This window comes from Brachycentrus maculatus, unplaced genomic scaffold (assembly GCF_059751285.1).
Source record: "Brachycentrus maculatus isolate JH-2025_06_01 unplaced genomic scaffold, ASM5975128v1 h1tg000004l, whole genome shotgun sequence".
Lineage (NCBI taxonomy): Eukaryota > Metazoa > Arthropoda > Insecta > Trichoptera > Brachycentridae > Brachycentrus > Brachycentrus maculatus.
In genome coordinates this window covers 1,372,401-1,394,873 of record NW_028280759.1, presented here as the reverse complement: position 1 = coordinate 1,394,873, position 22,473 = coordinate 1,372,401, and the positions used below count along the sequence as shown (strand labels likewise).

The 22,473-nt window shown below is 35.2% G+C and overlaps 1 protein-coding gene across 7 annotated transcripts in view; it reads right to left on the bottom strand.

Annotated features, from left to right (window-relative positions):
• tgo (Aryl hydrocarbon receptor nuclear translocator homolog tgo) overlaps nucleotides 1-22,473 on the bottom strand; it is a 133,759-nt gene that overhangs the window by 105,609 nt on the left and 5,677 nt on the right. For 2 of the 7 annotated variants that reach the window (XM_088275117.1, XM_088275263.1), the window contains exon 1: nucleotides 2,126-3,382. The exons of 3 other annotated variants lie outside the window; for them this stretch is intronic. In XM_088275117.1, coding sequence (XP_088131243.1) covers nucleotides 2,126-2,262 — 137 coding nt within the window. In that variant the 5' untranslated portion in view covers nucleotides 2,263-3,382. Of the gene's footprint in view, nucleotides 1-2,125; nucleotides 3,383-22,473 lie in introns of those variants that run through there. 2 more of the 7 variants (XM_088275186.1, XM_088275331.1) reach the window with 1 other exon arrangement.

Genomic DNA, 22,473 nt, shown 5'->3' with positions numbered 1-22,473 from the left:
AAAAACAAGTATTATTTATGCAGAAAGGAGAAAAAGAACCGGAGAGCGCGGAAATAATTTGATACGACACCATTATATTGCAGACTTGACTGAAACTTTTGAAGTTGTCAAATTTGTAATTATTATGGTTTACATTCACTGATAACAGCGACATCAGCATGGAGCTTCAAAATTTATATTTTTTCGTTATATTCTTTATTTGAACCAAGTACTTGCATTTTTTTCAGAATACTAGTTCATCTTAAGGAAGTAATTAATCATTCATATTACAAACATGACCAAACATTCATAGTAGAAACATAGAAAGGATTTCCAATGTGTAAATAACAATCAATGCAACCAGAGAGTTGATCACCTTTCCTTCATGTGTTAACGATCAAGATAACACTGCGTTTATATAATGCAGTGCTCTAAGCACCATAAGGTGCGGATGAGGGTTTGAAGAAGAAAAAGAAATAACAATTGAATCCGATAGACTCTCCTCCCTTAGTGTCCACACCCCTTGCACATCCTTTGGATCAAGTGATGCTGACTTGACGTTTAAAATGATGCTGTTATCATTGAATGAAGAAGCGTTTTGTCGCTTTATTTTATTTTAGACGTTACCAATAAAAGAAAAACTCCGATGCTAATATTAACAAAAATAATAGTCGGAATTTACACGGACCTAAACTGACCGCAAAACAAAATAAAAATAGTTATATGCAAAATAAATCAAATTTCTGTGGTAGAGAGAATAAAAAATGATATCAAAGTACGATAAGTGGAGAAAAACGTATGATTATCTTTTGAGAAAGAAAAAAAAACACGGTGTAATAAAATTATTCCATGAACACTTTATGAGCAATATAAATGATAGCATTCAAGCGATACTAAAAAATAGTAAAGGTGATTTAATTCATGTCGTTCATTAAATATTATTACAAAATGTATGTGGAACGATAACCCTCAATGGCAGTGGAATGTTTTTTTTTAAGTTAATAAAATAAACGAAAATAATTTCGTTTATTTGACAAAATTAACCTTTGAGAATTATGAAAAAAAATCAAGTACAAAAATACTATAACATTGTAATATTGAAGGTTTTTATGACTCATATTGCGATTTTCTATAAAGCAATGTTTTTATAGCTGGTTGCGAAGCGTTAACCCTTTAACGAGTCTGGTGATACGATTGTAGCACTTAAGATTAAGTTTTATGCCATAGTGCCGTATGCACCATTGGGCGCGGATAAGGGTTAAAAAAACACGATTATTGTTTTAGATGCTTTCTCGTGTGATGGCCTGACGTATTAGAAGTTTGCAGTAAGTTGTAGTAGACGCATAAATTATTTAGCGTTAAAAAATGCGAGAAAATTTTCCGAGATTTAATTTTTTTTCGAGACCGATAAAGGGTTTAAAAAAAGTCACATACGTAATCGTAACGTCAACAAACAAAAAAATCATTTCATTAATTGAATCTATCTATTTTTCAACTTCAATTTTACATGGTAAATACCACTAGATGGTAAGGGTACATAGGACGTAGAGAACTTGAACATATTGTAAACCAGGCGATCGCCACGGATCTTCCTCGAAAGACGTCTAGAGGAAGGCCAAAATTTATGGATACTACATAAAGATAACATGATTCGAAGGCATGACCTAGGTGACGTTGTATATGATAAAAGAACTGACTGAGGATGAGAAGAACTGACCCTAACAGATAATAAGTTGAAATGGAGCAAAGAAGAAGGTGGGATGGAACTGGGCAGGTCAAGGGCACGTTTGCCTGAGGATAGATGGACAAAAAAAGTACTTGATTGGAGTCCTAGAACAGGACGCACAAGCGTGGGTAGGCCCCAGACAAGATGGTCCGATGACATAAAAAAGTGGCGGGCCTGCACTGGAAGAGAGTCGCGTCCAACAGAGAACTGTGGAAGTCCAAGAGGGAGGCCTTTGTGCAATATTGGACACAAGAAGGAAGAAGAAGAACTTGTACATTTATGAAAGAAATCATCCTCTATGGTTCAGAGGATTGATTACCGACAAAATATATCCACGATGGTTGTGGTAAGATTTTTACAAAAAAAAGAATCAGTCATGAAGTAAGAAGACATTTATCTCGTCGTGTTTGTCTCCGTTACCTTCTCCTCTTGGAGTGCGGCGACAGGGGCGGCAGGTGGTGCATGGAGGGCGGCATGGGCGGCAGCGCCGGCTGCGGCAGGTAGGCGGGCGGCGCGGGCCCGGGCAGGTAGCCGCCCTCGCCGCCGTACCCGTACATCGTCAGGTTGTCCAGAGCGGGGCCGTCACCGCCGCCAGCCCCGCACTGGTACGGCGCGTACTCCGCCGTCGGGCGTCACAACCCCGACATGCCCCAGCGGGGACGGGACATTCGCGAGGAGACGGAACGGAAAGATGACCCGATATTTGCAATTTGAGCACAGTAAATAATGAATTTGAATCAAAAGTCTTCAACACTTGCGATATATCATAAATGTTACTGGAAAGTAATCCAAGAACTTTAAAGGTGATTTACAGACTTGATTTTGTTAATTTAAAAAACACTCCCAATAACAAGATTCATTCGTAGCTAGCAAGATTCCAACACCAAGATGGATAATGACACAATAAAGAATGGACACAAACGTCTTCAACACTCGCGGTATAAATGTTTATAAATGTACAAGAAAGTAATCCACAAACTTAGAAGGCGATTTACATTGATTTTTTAGTTTGAAAATCACCTCAAGTAACAATTATTTTACTGTTACAATGTGTATTATTACAAATAAATGTATTAAGATAAGGTGGTGAATTACTTAAAGCGAAGAACAGATACAGTGATACGAGTTTCGCAGCTAGCGAGGTTTCCCTGGCTACGAGGGTCCTGGGGCGGAGCAACGTGACCTGCCCGGATGATACATCACCGTGGGATGTAGAATAAGTTTCTTGCGAACAGTTTACACTTTGGGATATAAATCACGCGGCGGCGCCACGTGCGTTTGACGCAGACCCGCGAAAAATCTCCGTGGGGGGTGGGGGCGATTTTCCTCCGGCGCCCGACCCTCGCGAAACGACGTCGTGAAAAGTTTGAAAATCACAATAAATTAAAGTCGAATAGCTTTAACATATTAATATAAAATCGAATTAATAAAACACATCACAAATAACTAGTTTTCAAAATAAACTATATTATTTTTTTAACATTTTTTATGCACTTAAAATAGTTTGATTAAAATTGGCGCACGCAAAAAATACAACGTTTTTATAGTAATTATTTTTTCAGTTGAAATTATTCATTTTGGTTTTTAAAGTTACGTGACTACATTAGCCGATGTATCGCAGTGCACGGCGGTCGGAGGCGGACTACGTACTGACGCGACGAGCGTCGGAACGAGACTGAAGCGGAGAACTGTGTTCAGTTCCCCACTTCCCCCCGCGGGTCCCTACATACCTGAGGAGGGTACACAGCTACACAGGTAACCCCACCAAACGAGCCCTCGAGAAAAGCTGAAAATATTGTTTTTCACACTACGTCATTTGTTGTTGTGCATGCAATTTAACTAACCGGTTACTGACTCGATGTAAACTGGCCTTATACTAATAAAATATATTTTAATTTTCAACATGGATTACTACGTAAAGAATGCGGTATGTGAAAATACGAAATCTCGTAAAATACACAAGGTTTATATAACAATGAAGTAACAACTAAATGGCTTTTTCAAAAACAAAACAACAATATAAGTTCACGCCGCTTCCCCGCAGGGGTAAGCAGAGAATAAAACCCTACACTAATCTGTCTTTGCACACAATCTTCGCCTGTTCAACATTCATGCAACTTGTCATACATACACGCCGATTATTGCGACTCCTGACCTGACCACTTTCAAGTATTTGAAATAATTTATAATACCAAAATTTTGTCGAACTTCTTCTGCGTCTATTGCTAACCACATTCGCCCCATATTTTTTTTACTATTCTTTCTTTACTCGTTCGATTCACATGCCCAAACCATCTCAACACACCATTCTTAATTTTATCAATTGCAATTAAAATAAACATGCAATTTCAATAAATCGAAACATTTAAAGACAACATTAGATTTCTTTGTTAACGATTATTGATTTTATCTTTGAAGATAAATTAATTTACTTGCCATCAAACATTATTAACTTACTAATGACGTAATTGTTGCTACACAATATTTTGCATTATCAGAAAGAAACATTTAATAAAAAGTCATAAAATTAATTATGTTAATGTCACGAAGTACCCTTCAAAATGCTATTAATTTTAATTTTAACTGGAAATTTATTTTTGTTTTAATACACGTGTAAAGTATGTTTTAAAATAATCTTATTTAAAATATTTATTTAAAATATTTGAGTTTTAATAAATAAAAACATACCCACCTTAAAACGATTATTTAAAATAAAAAAACATTACTGAAGCTTTTCTATGGAGAATAAAAAGCTACGTTATGATGTAGAAAATAATATTATACAACGTAGCTACATTTATTACAAAAATGATGTTTTAAAAATATTAAGAGAAATATCGCTTAGAAAAATTGAAGATCGAGATGGAAGAATACAGACCATATTAATTTAGTCTTTTTAGTCAATTCGTTTTACGTGGGATGAGACTTAGGACGTAGAAGTTTTCAATAAAAATGAAAGAAATTTTAAAAACGAGCGGTAGATATTATTTTAAAAGTACTCTAAAAATAGTACTAGCCCCTTCGTACGTAAAGACAAAAAATTCTACCTTCAAACGAATGTAAATTATTGAAATGCGGTAGGGATTCCAGTGATCCTCAAACGTTGATTATTTTTATTTTATATCTAGACATAAAATAACGAAAAATGTGTTATTCAAATCTAGTAATCAAAACCTGAAGAACAAAGGCATTGTCAATTAAAAACAACAGTCGAGTTCATCCCCCTTTATCGCCTTCAATGGTGTTTCATGGCACTGTGTTGCATGATATAGGGTAGTCCTAAGGTGGAGATTGACCGGAGCATTTCGTCGTAACGTAACACGTTACGATGCGAGCATTCAGGCAGTCAGTACAGCGAGCCGAGCGCTCCATCCATAGTTTCGGATGCTCGGTGATGCTCGCCGCGAGCGATGTTACGACGAAATGCTCCGGTTAGTCTCCACCTTTAGGTTACATACATACTACCTAAAATTTTAAGAACTATTTTTAATATAAGTTTTACTTGGTAAATACCACTCAGTAAAACATAAAAAACATAAATGGATAGATATTATCACACAGCGTCTGCGGAATCAATTAATGAAAATTTAAAAACTGATGAGCGTTTTTTTTTCAGCAATGAACATTACGACGCTGGTGAAGTAACTTGTTGAATCGAGTAAATGTAGGCACTAGCAAAGTTTAGGAAGCTGTTTGAATATGAATTTTTCAGATGAGGTTACTGCAGAAAAATAAACATAATGTTTACACATGACACGAAATTCGAGAGGAGAAGGGGAGAGGTAAAAGGGGTGCCCTTAAATAAACACGGGGGAGGGAGGCTGATTAACTCGAATATGCAGAAACGAATGTCAAGTTATTTTTATAATAGATACCAGACTGAGTAACGCAAGCCACCAAATGAGAATGTATCGTTGCTAAAAATTATATACATAAATTTATGATTGACGCACTGTTTTCTTTTCACTAGAGGGTATTCGACACAAAAAGAAATAAAAAATACGTTTTCTTTAAATAAACATAATCATTATGTTGCTTAGCAAAAACAGCAGATAACTACAGGAAGTTAAGTTTTTTTTTTCTATCCTCTCCAATTATTACATCCAATTATCCGGTGAAGTATTTCTTCAATTTGTTCTATGCTTCCCCAATGATTCTTTCTGTCTTCTTTTCTTTAGCCTCTTGATGAATATTATGAAAAATTCTTAATTGTTTTATTCGAGATTTATAACGAGTAATAATAATTTATACTGACAAATATTTTTTAAAGCAATAATTTTTAATATCTTTAAATTCTAAAATCTGTCTCTCGACCATCCACCATTTCTGTTTATTTTGTTTCTGTATAATTTAAAGTTACTCCGTAGAATAAACATTTTAATAAATCAACGTACTATAGATGCTATGATATTGGTTCTACCGGACAGAATTGACTAGCAAACGACGATATTGTATTTTTGAACATTAATATGTAACTGCATACGGTAATAAATAAAATTAATAATCTTTATAATGAATTGTTGCACCAAGCTCAAGGTAGTAATTTTATTATGTTTCAAAGCTAAAAACGCATTTAAACCGGCAATTAAGTGAACGGGTAGCAGCTAACCGTAAAAACTGAAAAGTTAATAAATATAAATGGCTTCACGGTGATAAGAGTGAGCACTTGAAACTGAAACCTTATCGAACTGCTGAATTTATTATCGATGGACGCGAGGAAAGGAACTGCAAACGGGATGCTTCAAGTGGTGTGTAACTAACTTAGTGACTATGTAAACAAATTTGGACATTTCTCTTGTCAAATGCAAAAGATAAAAATGATGGAATATATTTTTGGATTATTAAAATACACTTTTTCTTCTTCTTTTGGCCCTTATTCGCAGCCGATGGTGCGTTGGGCAATGCAAAGAACCGATGCAGTGTTAACTTGATTTCACAATCTCTTTCAGGGTTGAAGTTACGATTCGTGAATAATATTTATTAATAGACTAATTGAACTAATTTTAAGTGCAAAAAAAAATATTTTTTTTGTAAGAAACATGTATGCATGTCCTAGTTTTGATACTACCGTCCGAACAAATAATCACATAAAAACACATAAAGCGGGGTTGGTTTATTCTCATTTCAGCTAATGTAACCTTTAAACCGGTACCCATCAGCTATCGACCGCTAAACTCAGATAAATAAATTGGTTACTATACCGATTATATGATTCATCAAAATTAATTGATAATATTACATCCGTAATTAATGAATCATTTAATGATTCATTAGAAAGACGTAAAAATATACGATGTTCACAAGCATAGTATTTATAGATGACTACAAATTTAGCAAAACGTTGTATAGCATGATAGTTGTTCGAATGGTGATATAAGAAAAGAATCCAAGGCTGAAATAATAATTATCGATAAAATTAAGAAAGGTGTATTGAGATGGTTTGGGCATGTGAATCGAATGAGTGAATAAATAATAGAAAAAAATTATGAAGCTAATATATGGTTGGTAATACAGAGGAAGATCGAGGAGAACTTGGTATGATCAAGTATTTAAAATATTTGGGAGTGGTTAGGACAGGAGTCGGAATAATGGGCGGGTAAGTATGAATGTGGAAGAGGCGAATATCGTTTGCAAAGACAGATTGGTATGGCATTCTCTGCCTACCTTTGCGGGGAAGCGGCGTGATGATTAGTTAGTTAAAATTTGAGTTGATAAATTATTTCTCGTAGTTGACGAAAAATCTTTAATAATAAAACGATAAAAAATATTTTGAGACTTATTTAAATTGATTAGTAAAGATAATTAATTCCGAAGCGGAAAACATCTCAGTAGAAGCATTAACCCCTGTCACATTATAGGGGTAGAAATAATATTATAACATGGCAAAAAAATACACCGCCTTTACAATAATAATATTAGGCAACAAACACACGAGGAGATGTTATCACGCAATATCGCCATAAATAACGCCTAGTCACAAGAAATGCAGGAACAAAATGCTAAAATTCTCCGTGATTCCCCGAGATAAATAACATTCACTTGCGACGTTCCGGACTCAAAGAAGTTGTAGAAATATTCTGGTGACAGGTTTGAATGATTGAATTACTATTTTCTACTTTATTTCAGAGTTATCAATTCCCATCCTGACAGGTGTTACCCAAGGTTTTTATTTTATTTATTTTTCAATATTATTATATTGACAATTTTATTTTTTATAATTTATGCTTTTGAATTTGAATAACTGGCTTTATTGACCAATAATCGTTCGTTCATCGTTCATGCGATGTAGTAATTTAATAATCTTTAAACGCTTTAGTAACTGTCCAAAGCGTCGATTTCAAAGAGAAGTTAACACTTTAACTACGTATTGCATATAAAGTTAAAATCATTTTTTTAAATCGTTAACTTTAACTTTCGAACAGAACAGATCGACAACCATTTTAAAAATGGTAGTCATTAGAAATAAAAGTCCAAAAGTAAAATTAAAGAAATCTACAGTACGTAGTTAATGCGTTATCTATCTACTTTTACCACCACGATAATTATTTGAATATCAACTGTAATAAACAGAAACTAGATTTTTAAAATATTCATATTCTTAACCTAAAAATTTAACCCAATCAAGATCAAACCCATTGCTTGTATTATCATTCATATATGACGACAGACGGTATCTACTATTTCTTTGTGTCCGTATTAAATTATTCTAATGAAATTCTATGGTAAAATCGCTCGCAAAATGATTAAGACCCGAGAATTTAGATGAAAATTTCTCTGAAATTTATGACGTAAATGAAGGCATCAATAAACCATAGTTATTTTGATGAATTCAAAGCGACCGATTATAACACACGACAAACAGTAAGTTACAAATATATTATAGTGTAGTCAATGTAGTCAAAAGAATGCGTAATTGTAACAACAAAAGTGCACATTTTAAGTTTTTTTTAAACCAAAAGGGGACTAATGGCATTTCAAACAATAATGATAAATTCATTTCTCTCCCGCAGTCATAACTTTGAACACAACAATATCTAGAATCGGAAAATAGCGCCCCTTAATCGCTACAATACCTATGCAACGAAGTTATTTAACGAGCCAACTTCAGGACACGCGCTTCCGCATGGGATCAATCGAGATCTACATGATTCTAATGTGTATTCTAATTATCCACCAAGCACTTGCCAAAGTTACCCAGCATTCATAACGTTTTAACTCTAATAAAAGAGAAAATGAAAATCCATTTTAAAGCCGCGAGGGGGGAAATGAAATTTTAGTCTCGTCTTAAGATCACCAATCCGAATAAGTATCACAATAATCCTCATTTTTTTTCATTAGACTGAAGCTATAACAAAAATGCACTGGTCGGAACAATTTCAAATCGAGATGCTTTGTTTTTTTACATGTATGCATTTAATGAATATCTATCAAACGCAAATACATAGGTATACGTGCACTAATTTTAATGTGTATTCTTTTTTCTTGACTGCAGATTTTTTCCCTTAAAAATAAATTGAAATAGAATATGTAATTAAAAGCATATGTACATCAGTAACAACAAACGCACTACTAATTTTATAATTGATTTAAATTTGTACGTACCATACATTTATTTAAAAGGTATTTTTTTATAAACATTACTTTTTCAATGTTTAAATTAATACTATTACTACTTCATTAACTACTTGGCTCAAATTTTGTGTAAAACATTATTCTTCTTCTTCTTTTTGTAGATCCTAAGGATCTGTTATTGCCTCCGCTTGTCGGTCTCTGGATGTTGACTCCCAGCTATCTATCTTTCCACCTTTTTGGAGGTTTGCCTGGGGGTCTGCGTCCTTCAGGGTTTCCTTGAAGGCCGATAAGTCTGTCTTCTGACATTCTTTTACATGCTCATTCCATTTCGCCTTCGTAAAACATTTAATGGCGGAAATTAGTTGTCCTAAATTTTTCTTTTTCTCCGTGAGATTTTCCGTTGCGTAAAACGGAAACCCTCTTCCTGTTCCGGTAGCATTATTTTCGTGATGTCCTCAAATGACCGTGGGAAGTAGGAATATGTGTTCATACATACATGTACTTGGGTAGCCCGCATAAAGCCAGATTTATTATTCTGCAATTATAAATGTAGGTAGGGTGGAAATTTTCAGACTATTATGCATTTTTAAGATGGGAATAGCATTTAATATTTAGCTTGCTTATTATGTACAAGGGTTATAGATCATTAAGTGGATTTTTGTTTCTTCTAACTAACTAAAGATGTTTTATTTAAATCTGTGTTGGGAACAGGAGGGATAATCTAGTGTGGGACAATTATGCATTATAGGTTGTAAGTAGGTAGGTAAATTCGTTGATTAAAATGTTTTTGGCGGTTTATAGACACAAGAATTCGATTTATCGGGTTACCCAATATAATGAATGTCTTACGGTTTTTTTTATACTTATTACGCATTCATTGTGAATGCCTAATAAGCGTAAAAAATGTACGAATAGTTCAAATAAGATCCAATGAATACGGTTTAGGAACAAGAAGACACAAAGAAAAATCTCAGATATAAAGATGAAGAAGACGAATACTCAGAATTAGACGAAAGAAAAAATAAAATAGACGACCCGTGATTTTACGACAGTCAAAAAATATATATTGGTCTATTCTCATTGAAAACTCTCAATATTATTTATGAAACCTTAAATTTAATATTATGAAGTATATTTACATATTGCCGTATTACTGTGAAATATAAAAACGTATATAAATACGTGAAATATAGAAACGTAAAAAATATATAAAAACGTAAGTGCAACGGAATGTAATATAAAATGTTAGCAAAATGGTATTTCTTCGGTTAGGCTATTTATTATTTGGTGGCTATGATACTCGTACTTTTACGCCGTGAAATCCCTTTAAACTGCAACAAAGCTTCAAATGCACGTGTTAACTATAGTATTTACAAGAGAAACAATAAAGCTAAACTCTGGCACCCTTATAGCTAGGAATTTGATAAACTTAAAGGTAGGGCTGAATTTCGGTGATTTAGCATGTGGGTATTTCTACTTTCCCACGCCTCGGAGTCTATGCTTGAAGGTAAAACATTACGTTTAAACACGAAACAGCTGTCAGCGAAATAATATTACAGCTAGACTAGGATCATGAAAAGATATATTGAATTATATGCTTAAATAACTGAATAATTTATCACGCAGCAAGGGATTGCTCCAGGAACAAGTAAGTAAGAATGTCATGATCATTGGTAGCTACTTAAAAAGTAAAAATAGCGACATGCCATCGAATCGTTAATTGATTCGGATTTCAACGCGAGAATGGAGTTCACGGAGACGGTCAGATGGTCGGTTATTTACGTTAAATTTAACAACTAATTTGAATCCATTCTCGGAACCGTGAAGTGGAGTGAGTCCATCCTAACAAAAGAGAGCGATCGGGTTCGAGGACCGGACAATACCGAACGTGGATCGAAGCGACCTCGCGAGCTGAACACCATGTTACGGTTAAATAGCACTTCTAGACAACAAGACTATCGGTGGCGGTGGTTGATACCAACAATCGTTCTATGGAACGGATAATTCAGATACTACATAAAATAAAAGCACCGATCGAGGTATGCCTTAAAAGTAAATCTTCTTCTTCTTCTTTAGCCAAGACTGTGTCCTATTGTTCTCGGAGTCCACTCTTGAGAGGTGGATGACCAGCTATCAATCGATTAGGTGGTCTTCCTGGAGGTCTGTTACCTCTTATGCATTCGTCTGCTGCTTGCATCCTCACTACTCGATTCGAACTTGCTCTTCCTACATGATCTCTCGAGAAACGTCTTCTTACTCTTCCCCATCGCACAACACCTTCAACAGCGCAGATTCTTTTATTCCAGAGTTTCTTATTCTGCTGCGAAGTGTTAGATCTGCAATGGTACGTAGAGTCTTCATTTCGGTGTTTCTAAAAAGTCTTTTCGTTCTCGTGGTGTACACTTTGCTTCTTAGCCGTATGTCATGATCGGACTAATGCGGGTCTTATAGATTCTAACCTTAATCTTTTCCAGCATGCATTTCTCCATACAGAATTTTTCAAGCATCGAGCTACAGCGGCGCTCATGTTTGCTCGCTCACTTACTTCACAATTGAAGTAAATCATCATAAAAGTAAATACGTATTAATTTAATCCCGCATTGGAGGGTTCGCGAATTAGAGAAAGGGCAAAATAACCCATCAGCACGATAAGCGAGTATTAATGAATCAATAAAATGCGCCTTGATTCCACCATTGGAAAAGTTTATTGGTAATAAATCAAGGGACGAAATCACGATCTCCCGCCAGAAGCGGAGAAACCCATAAAATAATCTCATAAACCGAGGCTCGTTTATAGACATGAGCAGAACCGTAAATCGCTACTACGGTTTAACCAACAAGCCGTCGATGAATAAATTACAAGTAATTAGTTTCAAAACAATGGCGCTGCTTCCAACTAGGAAAATTATTTCAGTTCTTTATGGAGGTAATTATCACGACATTTATTTGTACGCGAAATGCATTGTATTGAATTTATCGGATAAACTGAGCAATGACTGCACACTACACAGTGGAAGTTAGAATAACACTATGAAAAAAACTAACTAAGCATCACGTCGCTTCCCCGCGGGGGTAGGCAGAGAGAATAGAACTCCACACCAATGTGTCTTTGCAAACATTCTTCGCATCTTCCACATTCATGCATCTCCTTATACATACCCGCAGATTGTTCCGACTCCTGACCTGACCACTTTTAAGTATTTGAAATACTTGATTGTACAAAGTTTTCCTCGGTCTTTCTCTGCTTCTATTAGCAACCACATTCGCTTCATAATTTTTTCTACTATTATTTTGTTCACTCATTCGATTCACATGCCCAAAACATCTCAGCACACTTTTCTTAATATTATCTTTAATGCTTCTAAATCTCAGCTTCGCAATCTTTCCTTATATCACCATTGGGATATCTACCATACATCGTTTTTTTCTAATAACCTTATGGAATAAATAAAATAGTCATAATTTTCTTCTACACATTCAATGGTAAATTGAATAATCCCAAAGACCACTCGAAAAGTTATTACCGCGTTCACCGTTTTGTGGTAAGTACCCACGGTTTTGTGGCGAAAAGCAAATAACACTACAGAAATCTGGCATCGTGGCGCATAACGTCATAACTTGACCGCATCGCGGGAAAATTACCGCTTACCGCTTAGGTAAAGTCGAGTATAAAAGGTCGCTGGAAGATTACTTACGGTTGTTGGATATTAAAATAGTTGTATGTATTTTAAAACGATGTACGTACGCTACTCTGGCATTGGGCTGGTCATATCGCTAACTCCTTTCAACAACGTCATATATTAAAAAAAATCTAAGAATATAATAAAATGTATTAAAAATAAATATCAAGTCACTTATTTAACTTTTTACTGCGCAACAGATCATTTTAGGTAAAACCTGAAGGTTTTTTCTCCATTTGAAAAATGTTTTGTACATTTAAAAAAAAAATTAAACAACACCATTTCTTCAAAATGCAAAAACAACACTTTCAGCCCTGTAACGAGTATATATTGAAGTAAACATATGCCGCTTTTGCTGGAATATAGTACATTTTCTGAGTATTCGGAAAATATACAAAACTGAAAATTTACGATTTTTGATATATGGCGTTGTTGAAAGGAGTGAGCGATATGGAACCGGACAAATCTATAGGCAAGTCGCATATTTGTATCTTTTCATCATCAGTCACTTTAGTTCACAAGATGCATCAATGATTAAATGATTTCTGACTTTTTTGATATCACAACAAAGACGAAGAAGTTTAGAAGTCTAGATATTTACAGGGCTTACGACCTGTCATAGGCTGGTTTAGGTAATCACTTTATACGCGTGTACCATTCTTTCATTAATTGATTCGGCAGTCACCTTGTGGAAAAATCTATTCATTTGTAATTAAAGTTTTACTTAGTAAAAACGTGTCAAAATAGATTGAAAGAAATAGTGGTATTTACTAAGTAAAACTTAAATACAAAATTTTCCATTCTACCCATGATTGACAGCCGCACTACTCAAATTTCGGAAGTTACATTTATGCTTCAAATAAATACATATTGTTCACGCTAATTCTTCAGCATTATCTATGGCTGAATTCAGTAAGTTTTTTTATTAGCAGAATCGTTTATAAAATGTATATAAGATTCTTCGCGAATTATTTTACATACTAGGAGACGCCTGATATGAATAAAAAAAATCTTGATATAAATAATTTTATAATTTGTATATTAAAAGCATTGATAACTCTGTGGTATGGTAATAAAACGCTCTCCTTACTATCCATTATTTACTTCGTGTAATACAAAATAACTTTAACTCAAGAATTGTACACAAAGATCTAGACACAATTAAAAGATAACGAATTAATAATTTCAGTATAACAAATATCAGAACCGTGAAAATCCTTTCATTTCACTTTTTGCTAGCATTAAAATTGGAAAGGTAATGATTAAAAAGATTTATTATAGATGGAATTGCATTTTTAATTTTTTATTTTTTTTTTAATTTAATTTTTTTTTATTTAATTTAATTTAATTTAATTAAAAAAAATAATAATAATAAAAAAAATTGTCATGATTAAGTCTATTCACAAAAAAAAATTATCGTTCAAGTTTGTTTCTAATTATATTGATAACATCAAGGCTATATTAGCACGGTGAGAGTTCAAAAGCCAGGGATATTCATATTCATATATGTAATACACGAATCAATTGAACAATCGATAAATCAGTGTTTTGACTCATTACTGAACACGAGAAGTGAAGGTAAAGCTCGATTCCAGCAGAGTTCGGGGCTGGCAGTTCGAATTAATAAGATCGGATTAGTTCCGGTGGAGACGTAAATGGAAGTCATCACTCATCGTCGGTCGGTAAATGTTGGCCCATTGAACAGTCGGTGTGGAAGGCGAGGCTAAAACCTGACAAAAGGTAGACCGAAACTGTTCCTTTCAGGGAACGTCTCGTAACCATTATTTGGCAGCCTTTAGGCTGGAGTATTATCACACTAGGTATTAAGGCGGATTTGCATCGGCTGGAGTAATATCACACTAGGTATTAAGGCGGATTTAAATTGGCTGAAGTAATATCACACTAGGTATTAAGGCCAAGTATTCGTTAAATCGCAACTTTATTTTCTCTAAATCCAGGTAAAATTTTACGTAAATGATTTTTACTTAAAATATCGTTTTTGCATTGAAAAAATAAATTTTCCTTCTAATATAACATTTAGGATTTTTACGGAGTGTGTGGAAGTTTTTGGTGAGAGTATTTTAATGTTTTTAATGTTTTTGAATTAAAATAAACTCTGATGATGACAAGGTTCTTGTCGAAACCGGTAGGTTAAATTGTATTAGTAAAAAAAGTTGTGAAAACAAAGTTAATTAATTTTATAAAGTAAGTATATATTAAAATATTTTTTCTATGTATTTTCTAAAAAACAAAAAAGTATCCAATATAAATTCTGTAAAAAAAATCGAGCGTAAGGACACGTCGAGCCCTGAGCGCGGCTTAGCGCATTCTGATTTGAACGCTTGAGATCTCGGCCTTAAGGCGGATTCACATTGGATCAGTTACTGACGTCAGCACTGGCGCTGACTTACACCGGGAATAAGAAGTAAGCACTGACGCGACAGCGCTGTACTGACGTGAAAATCAGTTTATACGATAGGAGTACCGAGTCAGTACTGACTTGCCTTCCGTTTGAAGTCGATTACTGACTTCATGTAAATCTGGCCTTATCAATTTCGAAGACAGAGAAGACGAATACAACACGAAAAATACATGCATCATGCATCTCCTCATACATACCCTTCGATTATTCCGATTCCTGACCTGACCATTTTCAAGTATTCGAAATACTTGATCTTGCCATACTCGTTCTTCTTCTGCTTCTATATCCAACCACATTCGCCTCATATACTTATTTTACTATTATTTCTTCACTCATTAGATTCACATATTTGAAAACGTTTTCCATTTTATTTTACATGATCGCAACCGGAATTCGTCGTTTCCAACATCATCAGACTGGCGATGATGTCTATAAGAACGTAACGGAGACGACGTGTAAATATGTTTTAAATCTGGTTAAAATAAAATAAAAATTATAGGGTCAATGATTTCGATGTTCGATTTGAAACCAAATAACAGTGTTCCAGTATCGGCTCCAATGTGACCTCACGACTCTCCGATACACTTCGGCTCGAGACAAAGTAATTAAACCCCCAAAATCGTAGTGGCCAATCAAACAACGAACAATCTCCGTTAGTTCTGACGGAAGTGCTGTGAATACCGAAATTCTCTACAGGGGTGCGTGCAATGAAACATTCCATATGACATTATGTATCCTTAAGAAACCCCTTACGACTTGTAAATAACGAAATAACATTTACAACATTTTGAGAGCGTCGAAGTAATTGTTCACAAATCTGGATTATCTCCAATTAGGAGCATAATTGGATATAATCCAGATTTCTGTATTTGGACACATTCAAAATGTTGTAAATAAATTAACTGGTAAAATTATAAGCTTAAATAAAACAAAATATGTTTTCTATAGTTCCTCAAGTATGTGAATGCAATCCAGGATTCGGACCTCACATGAAAGAGTTTATGCTTAATAAAAGCTTTCCTCGTCCCAACATAGATGTCTCTGGTGACTCTCGCACACTGTGTTTCGAGTTTGATCAATATATCTAGAAGTTTCAAGAATTTGAGTAGTGTGATTGTCAATCTGGGTAGAATTGGTGAATGTCACACGTGTGTGTGAAAGTGATCACTACTTAAACCAGCCTATGACGGTCGTGAGCCCCGTAAATGCCCAGACTCCCATATTCTTCTTCATCTATGTTGAGATGTCAAAAATAATGTGATGAATTAACAATCAAGTAATAATGGGAGCAAGTGGATGCTGGAAGAATCGACGAATGTATGAATGGAAGCGGTGAGGAGAAGCGAATGGAGAGTTTTAGAGCAACGCGTGGAATCGAGTCATGAAATGGTAGGCACATCGTGGAGTTCTCACACTTATCCGTGGATAATTCTTGCCCTAATGGAGATATTTCGAAGCGATTGGTAATGCTGTAACTATAAAAAAAAACAGTTGAGTAAATCGGAACAATCGCTTTGAAAGAGTTCTTGAAGTGTGTTTACAATAAACACTTATAGAAGTCCGTACAGTACGCTCGTATATCTTAGCGAGAATGATTATTTTTTTCATTGATTGATCGGCAGTCGCTTTGAGGACATGTATCCAGTTTTACTTAGTAAATACCACTATTTAAAAAAAATCTACCGTGACACGTGTTTCGATGCATTCATTCCGCATCATTTTCAAGTTTGAAAATGACGCGAAATGTATCGAAATACCTATCACAATACATTTTAAGAAAACGTGGTATTTACCACGTAAAATAATAATTCGTCACTGATAAAACACTTTATTAGTGATGGGAGACTTGACCATGTTTGAATGATATTAATATTTGATCATGTTCATGCGACATTGAACGTTTGGTAAAAAAAAAAACTTCTAAATATTGCCAACTGTGCAACTAATGACGAGTACTATGCTTTCACAAACCCTGCGATGAAGAATACATTTAAAAAAAATTAAAATGTGTGCTTAGTTGAAACTGACAATATTAGAAAATCAACAAATTACTACTACAACCACCATGCCCTTTCCTCGCAGGGGTAGGCAGAGAGGATGGAAAGCCACACTCGTCCTGACATACACACCTAGGTTCCATACATCTAATCATACATTCCCTTTGATTATGTGGACTTTTGACACCACCAGAGTTTAGGTTCTGATTGATCTGTTCGTGCCGAGTCTTTTTCGGCCGTCCTCTCCCGCTCACATTCGCCACATATAATTTCTTAGTAATTCTCTCGCTATCCATTTGCTCCAAATGTCCATACCATCTTTAAGAATTCTTCTTAATCTTTTCAACTATCCTTGGTTTAGCCTTACATTCATTTATTACAAATTTAATTAATTAAACCATATCCGCTCCCTAGGTGGAGCATATGGAGTCTACAAACTGTCTCCAGGCTTTTCTGTCGGCTGCCAGCTCCCTAGCATCCTCCCATACATATATATTTTCCTCCCATTTATACATCTCATTAACAAATTGAGGACGAATAATCTGGAATTTTGCAAGTAAAGTGGTCGGTTGAGAATTCCAAAGAAGGCTGGTTGGTCGGTTGGCTCGGGTTTAGCGGCAAAGTGGAATAAATTAAGCGGAATAATATTTATCGCGGGCAATAAAGTCCCGGCGCGGTCCCCGCCACCCCCGGCGGAGATAACACTAAGCCGCTTTCCTCCTCCAGGACTCGACTCTCGGAAAACTACAAAGGCCTCATAATAATGACTCTATACGAGTCTACAAGCCGACGTAAATCTTTAATACTTTACAGAGTATCAAGGGGTGAAGCGAAACGCCGTGTCGGCCCGTGACAGGGGCGCCCGCCGCCGGCACGCGATCCCTGCCCCGGTACCCGAAGGGATGCATCGATTTAGCCGATTTGTCAACGTACAACGTACAATGGAACCTTCCGAGAACAGGACGGAAAATAACGAACACGTTCCGTTTGAAGGTTAATAAATTTCTACAGCCGAATGCTCTATCAAATAAGGAAATGATTTATATCCCAATCAACAAAACGCAGTGAGCGATGTTATCTGCGATATTTAATAGTACGAGCTCGATAGTTACGGATACAATTTATAGCAGCTAACTTTTAGAAATCGTTAGGTAACTTTGAAATGATTCTAGGTTCACAGGAATCGTTCATTAAAGTAGTAGTAATTTACATAGAGGCATTTTCGTAAAATACCATACTATATCAAGGGCGCGTAATAAGATAAGAACATTTTCAATATAATTTGCAAAGGATAGTAAAAATAATGTTCTCGATGACTTTGGGTTCTAGTCCACCCAAGAAATGATACATGCCGAGTTTTTACTTCATGGAGGATTTGCACCGAAATGAAGGATTATAAGAAATGAAAATTCCCTGGAAAATGGGGTAATATTTGTCACAACTGGTGTTTATCTCGGCGCGACGTAAGCTCCTCCGCCGATCTTATGACGCGGCCCGGTGTGGGGCGTGTTTAGGGTTGAGCCTAATCTGATTTGGCATTCACGGCATGCGTCCCTCACTCCAGGCAGCTACACACACACACACACAAGCACACATACACACACTCCCACACTCTCACCTGGAGCGGGAGGACTCCGACCCGGACAGTGCCAATCCGGGGCATTCGGATTAGAATTTAGCCTTCATCGAGAGAAGAATAACACAGTACGCTACAAGAAAACAAGTGTTATAGATTTGTAAATAAAAATAAACCCTTTATGGACGAGCTTCTTCTGCGTTTTTCTTTTCTTTTATATTTCGGTATATTTCAATGAATTTTTTATTTCACAACAATAAGGCAAAATATACATGTACTTTATATTAATTTTAAGGCGATTATATATACTCGTTTTCTGGGCATGGAAATATTAATAAAGATACAAAAATAAGAGCGAATGGCGCATTGAAATAAGTCGTACCAAAATATGAACTGTTAAAAGAAATCGTTGATTAATTCGGTTTAAGTATTCGATCACCAAGCGTAAGCACAGTAATCAGTGCATACATTTTTTAGCCTCCGATTTTGAAAGATTGATACCAAAAACATAAACTGGAATGAAATATAAGCCGAGAAGTTACAAATACCAACCCAATTGAGTAACCGAGTTAACCATTAGTTAACCTATGTCGACCAATTAAATTAAATAATAATTTGACAGAAAATACTACTAATTTAAAACTTGAGAAAAATTGGTTGAATAAAATTCAAATAATCTGGTAAAACGACGTTTCACCGCGAAATCGGGAATCGAACTGAAGAAATTAAGGGCCTCCCAAATACCTAAATAACCATTTATCCCTTCTAAAAGTGATAACCTCTGACCCAGTAACATATTACAAGGGTTCTGAATGCCTAAAGGGATTTTTTGTACCGAATTAGCAATCATTGATGAAGCGGTGGGCGTAAGTACTCGTATATTCGCACGTTAAGTGATCCCGTTATTGATGAGAGTAATATTACAGAAAAAATATGAAATTATAATAGGTTAATATAATAGGAAAATATAGCCCACAACAGTATAAATTTACCGGATACGTAGGGGAAACGCAAACGGCAATCAATGTTACCACATTTGTCACGAGTTTCCTCACCAGCTAATTACCCTCAAATTGAGTCGAAAAGTCAACAGCCGGCTGTAAGATGTGTAACGGGAGATGAAGAATGATCCCGGGATTTGTGGCCGATTCCCCGTCATTACGAGCCGCCCGCCTGTACAAATCCCCATAAATATTCAACGGGGTGGCGCTACGCCCCCGCGGGAAGGGAAAACATTACGGGAAAGCGTTTTAATATGTACTGAAAATTACCAAATTCTATCGGAATATAACATTGACGAGAACATCTCACTCTCAGGAGGAATATCGGTTTTAAAATACTGTACAATAATTTTTTTTTTTAAGATTTACTTCATATTTAAAAAAAATATATCAATAAGTTTATTTATTGTTTTTATTTGCTAAAACGCTTATCTAAAAACAACATTTTAGTAACTGCCAACATATTACATATGCATGGTTTAAGAAAGGTGGTATTAATGCCGTTAAAGTTCCCACTCCCATCAGTTACCCGCTCCCAATACGAAATACTCGTACAATACGTTAACATCCCCGTAACAGTGCGGTAAAACAATCGGCAAGTTCTGCGGTGGTCACCCTTTGGATTGAGGCAAATAATGACGTCACAAATTTATTATTTTTTCGTTCCATTGAAATAAAGATAGTTAAATCCTTTTTATCTCTCTAATTTCGGGTCTATCTCCCTAAGGTCTTTACAGGTTTCAATAAGATTGTCCTTGTATTTCTTTTATTTTTTTATTAAATAAATAAAACACAAACTTTGTTTTTAACCACTTCTATTTTTGGCACTATCATTCCGATCGGTTTCCACAGGCACTTTGTCTTTTTCGAGAAAGTATCAGCATTTTTACTGATGTTATTCTTATAGTCAATAAAAATCGGTATAATAAGTGTTTCTTCCTATAAAAGTTCCTTGGTCTTAAAGTATTTTTTTGCAGAATTTAATAAAATAACATAATTTAATAAAAACCGAGGAATGGCAACCCTTGCTCATTGCGGTGGTGTTACTCGCACCCCGTGGCGGAATTAAAGAAGGGGGAAACCTAGTTGACATGTCCTGGTAACACTTACTTCCGGTGTTCGAAGTCGAATTGGACATCGATAATGTTCTAGAAGGAAAATAATTTGTCCGTTGAGGCAAAACCGTAAATTCGGGCAATCAATTATAACAAAATGAAGTACATCACACCTGTAGTGATTATAAAAGCAAAAAAATAATAATGGCTTGGTGCCTTATTAATAAAACAGACCGTGTGATTCTGGAATACGAGTATGTATACTTTTATAATATGACATTTCATTATACTAGCAGGAGTGTGTAAGGAAGATAAGTAATTTGAGCGAATTTGATACTGGAGTGTCGCCGTGAGAACGTGTTGAAATCACAAGACCCTAGTCATTGTAAGGGAGACGAATTCCGCAGATCACGGCTCATTATTTTGCGTTGGGACTATAGAGAGTAGCGTTCTGTGATTTGCCATCGTCGCTTCTCGCGAAGGATTGACTGACGGGTCGGGAAGAGATCTTGGCCCGGCGGATAAACGACTTAACCGCCAAAGGAAACGCTTCCGTCTTGAGCCATTTTTGCTTGCATTACCTTGGCCGTTATGTAAATTTGATTCCTCCTCCGCGAGGACGAAAGGGGGAGGCGTATCAAGCAGTCAGGTAACGCAATTAGCTGTCGCCGCTTACTCCGACAGAACTAACTTCTCTAACACTAAACACTCACTACACACTCGAAGGGTACGCATAATTTGGCTATATCTACACTAATTCCAAAAGTAAACTATATAAGGCAAGATTTTTTTTTAACAAAAAAATACATATATTGTAGTCATACAGGAGAAAGTGACCAAGTGCATATTTTTTTTTACAAAAACGTGATTATTGACTATTTGATATCTAGCTTAATATTGACCTGAAAAAATCCCAAAGCGATTTTAAACATGGAAGTATAATACATTGACTTGTTAAAAATGACTAACTGCATTGATGTTTATTTTGTTGCCAAGCAAAAGTGACTTAAATGGCCCTCCTGAACATTTTACGTTATGTTAGTTAGTCGCTTTCTCCTGTACGACTACGATATGTAAACTATTTGTAAAAAAAATCTAATGTCAATATTGTAGTACAAACAACTATTCATGCGTATTTATTTTTATTAAAAATCCACACTGTAGATATTATTACTTTTAGGCTAAAAATAGATATGCATAATGCATTAAATAATAGAAATACATTCGGAAAACACATTAATATTGCAATTATGTAGAACATAAACCTTATGCGAAAATGAACTATAAAATGACATTTTAGATAAGTTATATTTTAGATATTTATTTATTCATTTTAGTTTAAACCATATGTATATAATATGTATAATTAAATTTTTTAGTTGATAAATATAATGATTACCTATAATAGACAAAAGCTCTCAAATTAACAAGTAAAATTATGAGATACAAATTTATTTTTACTTTT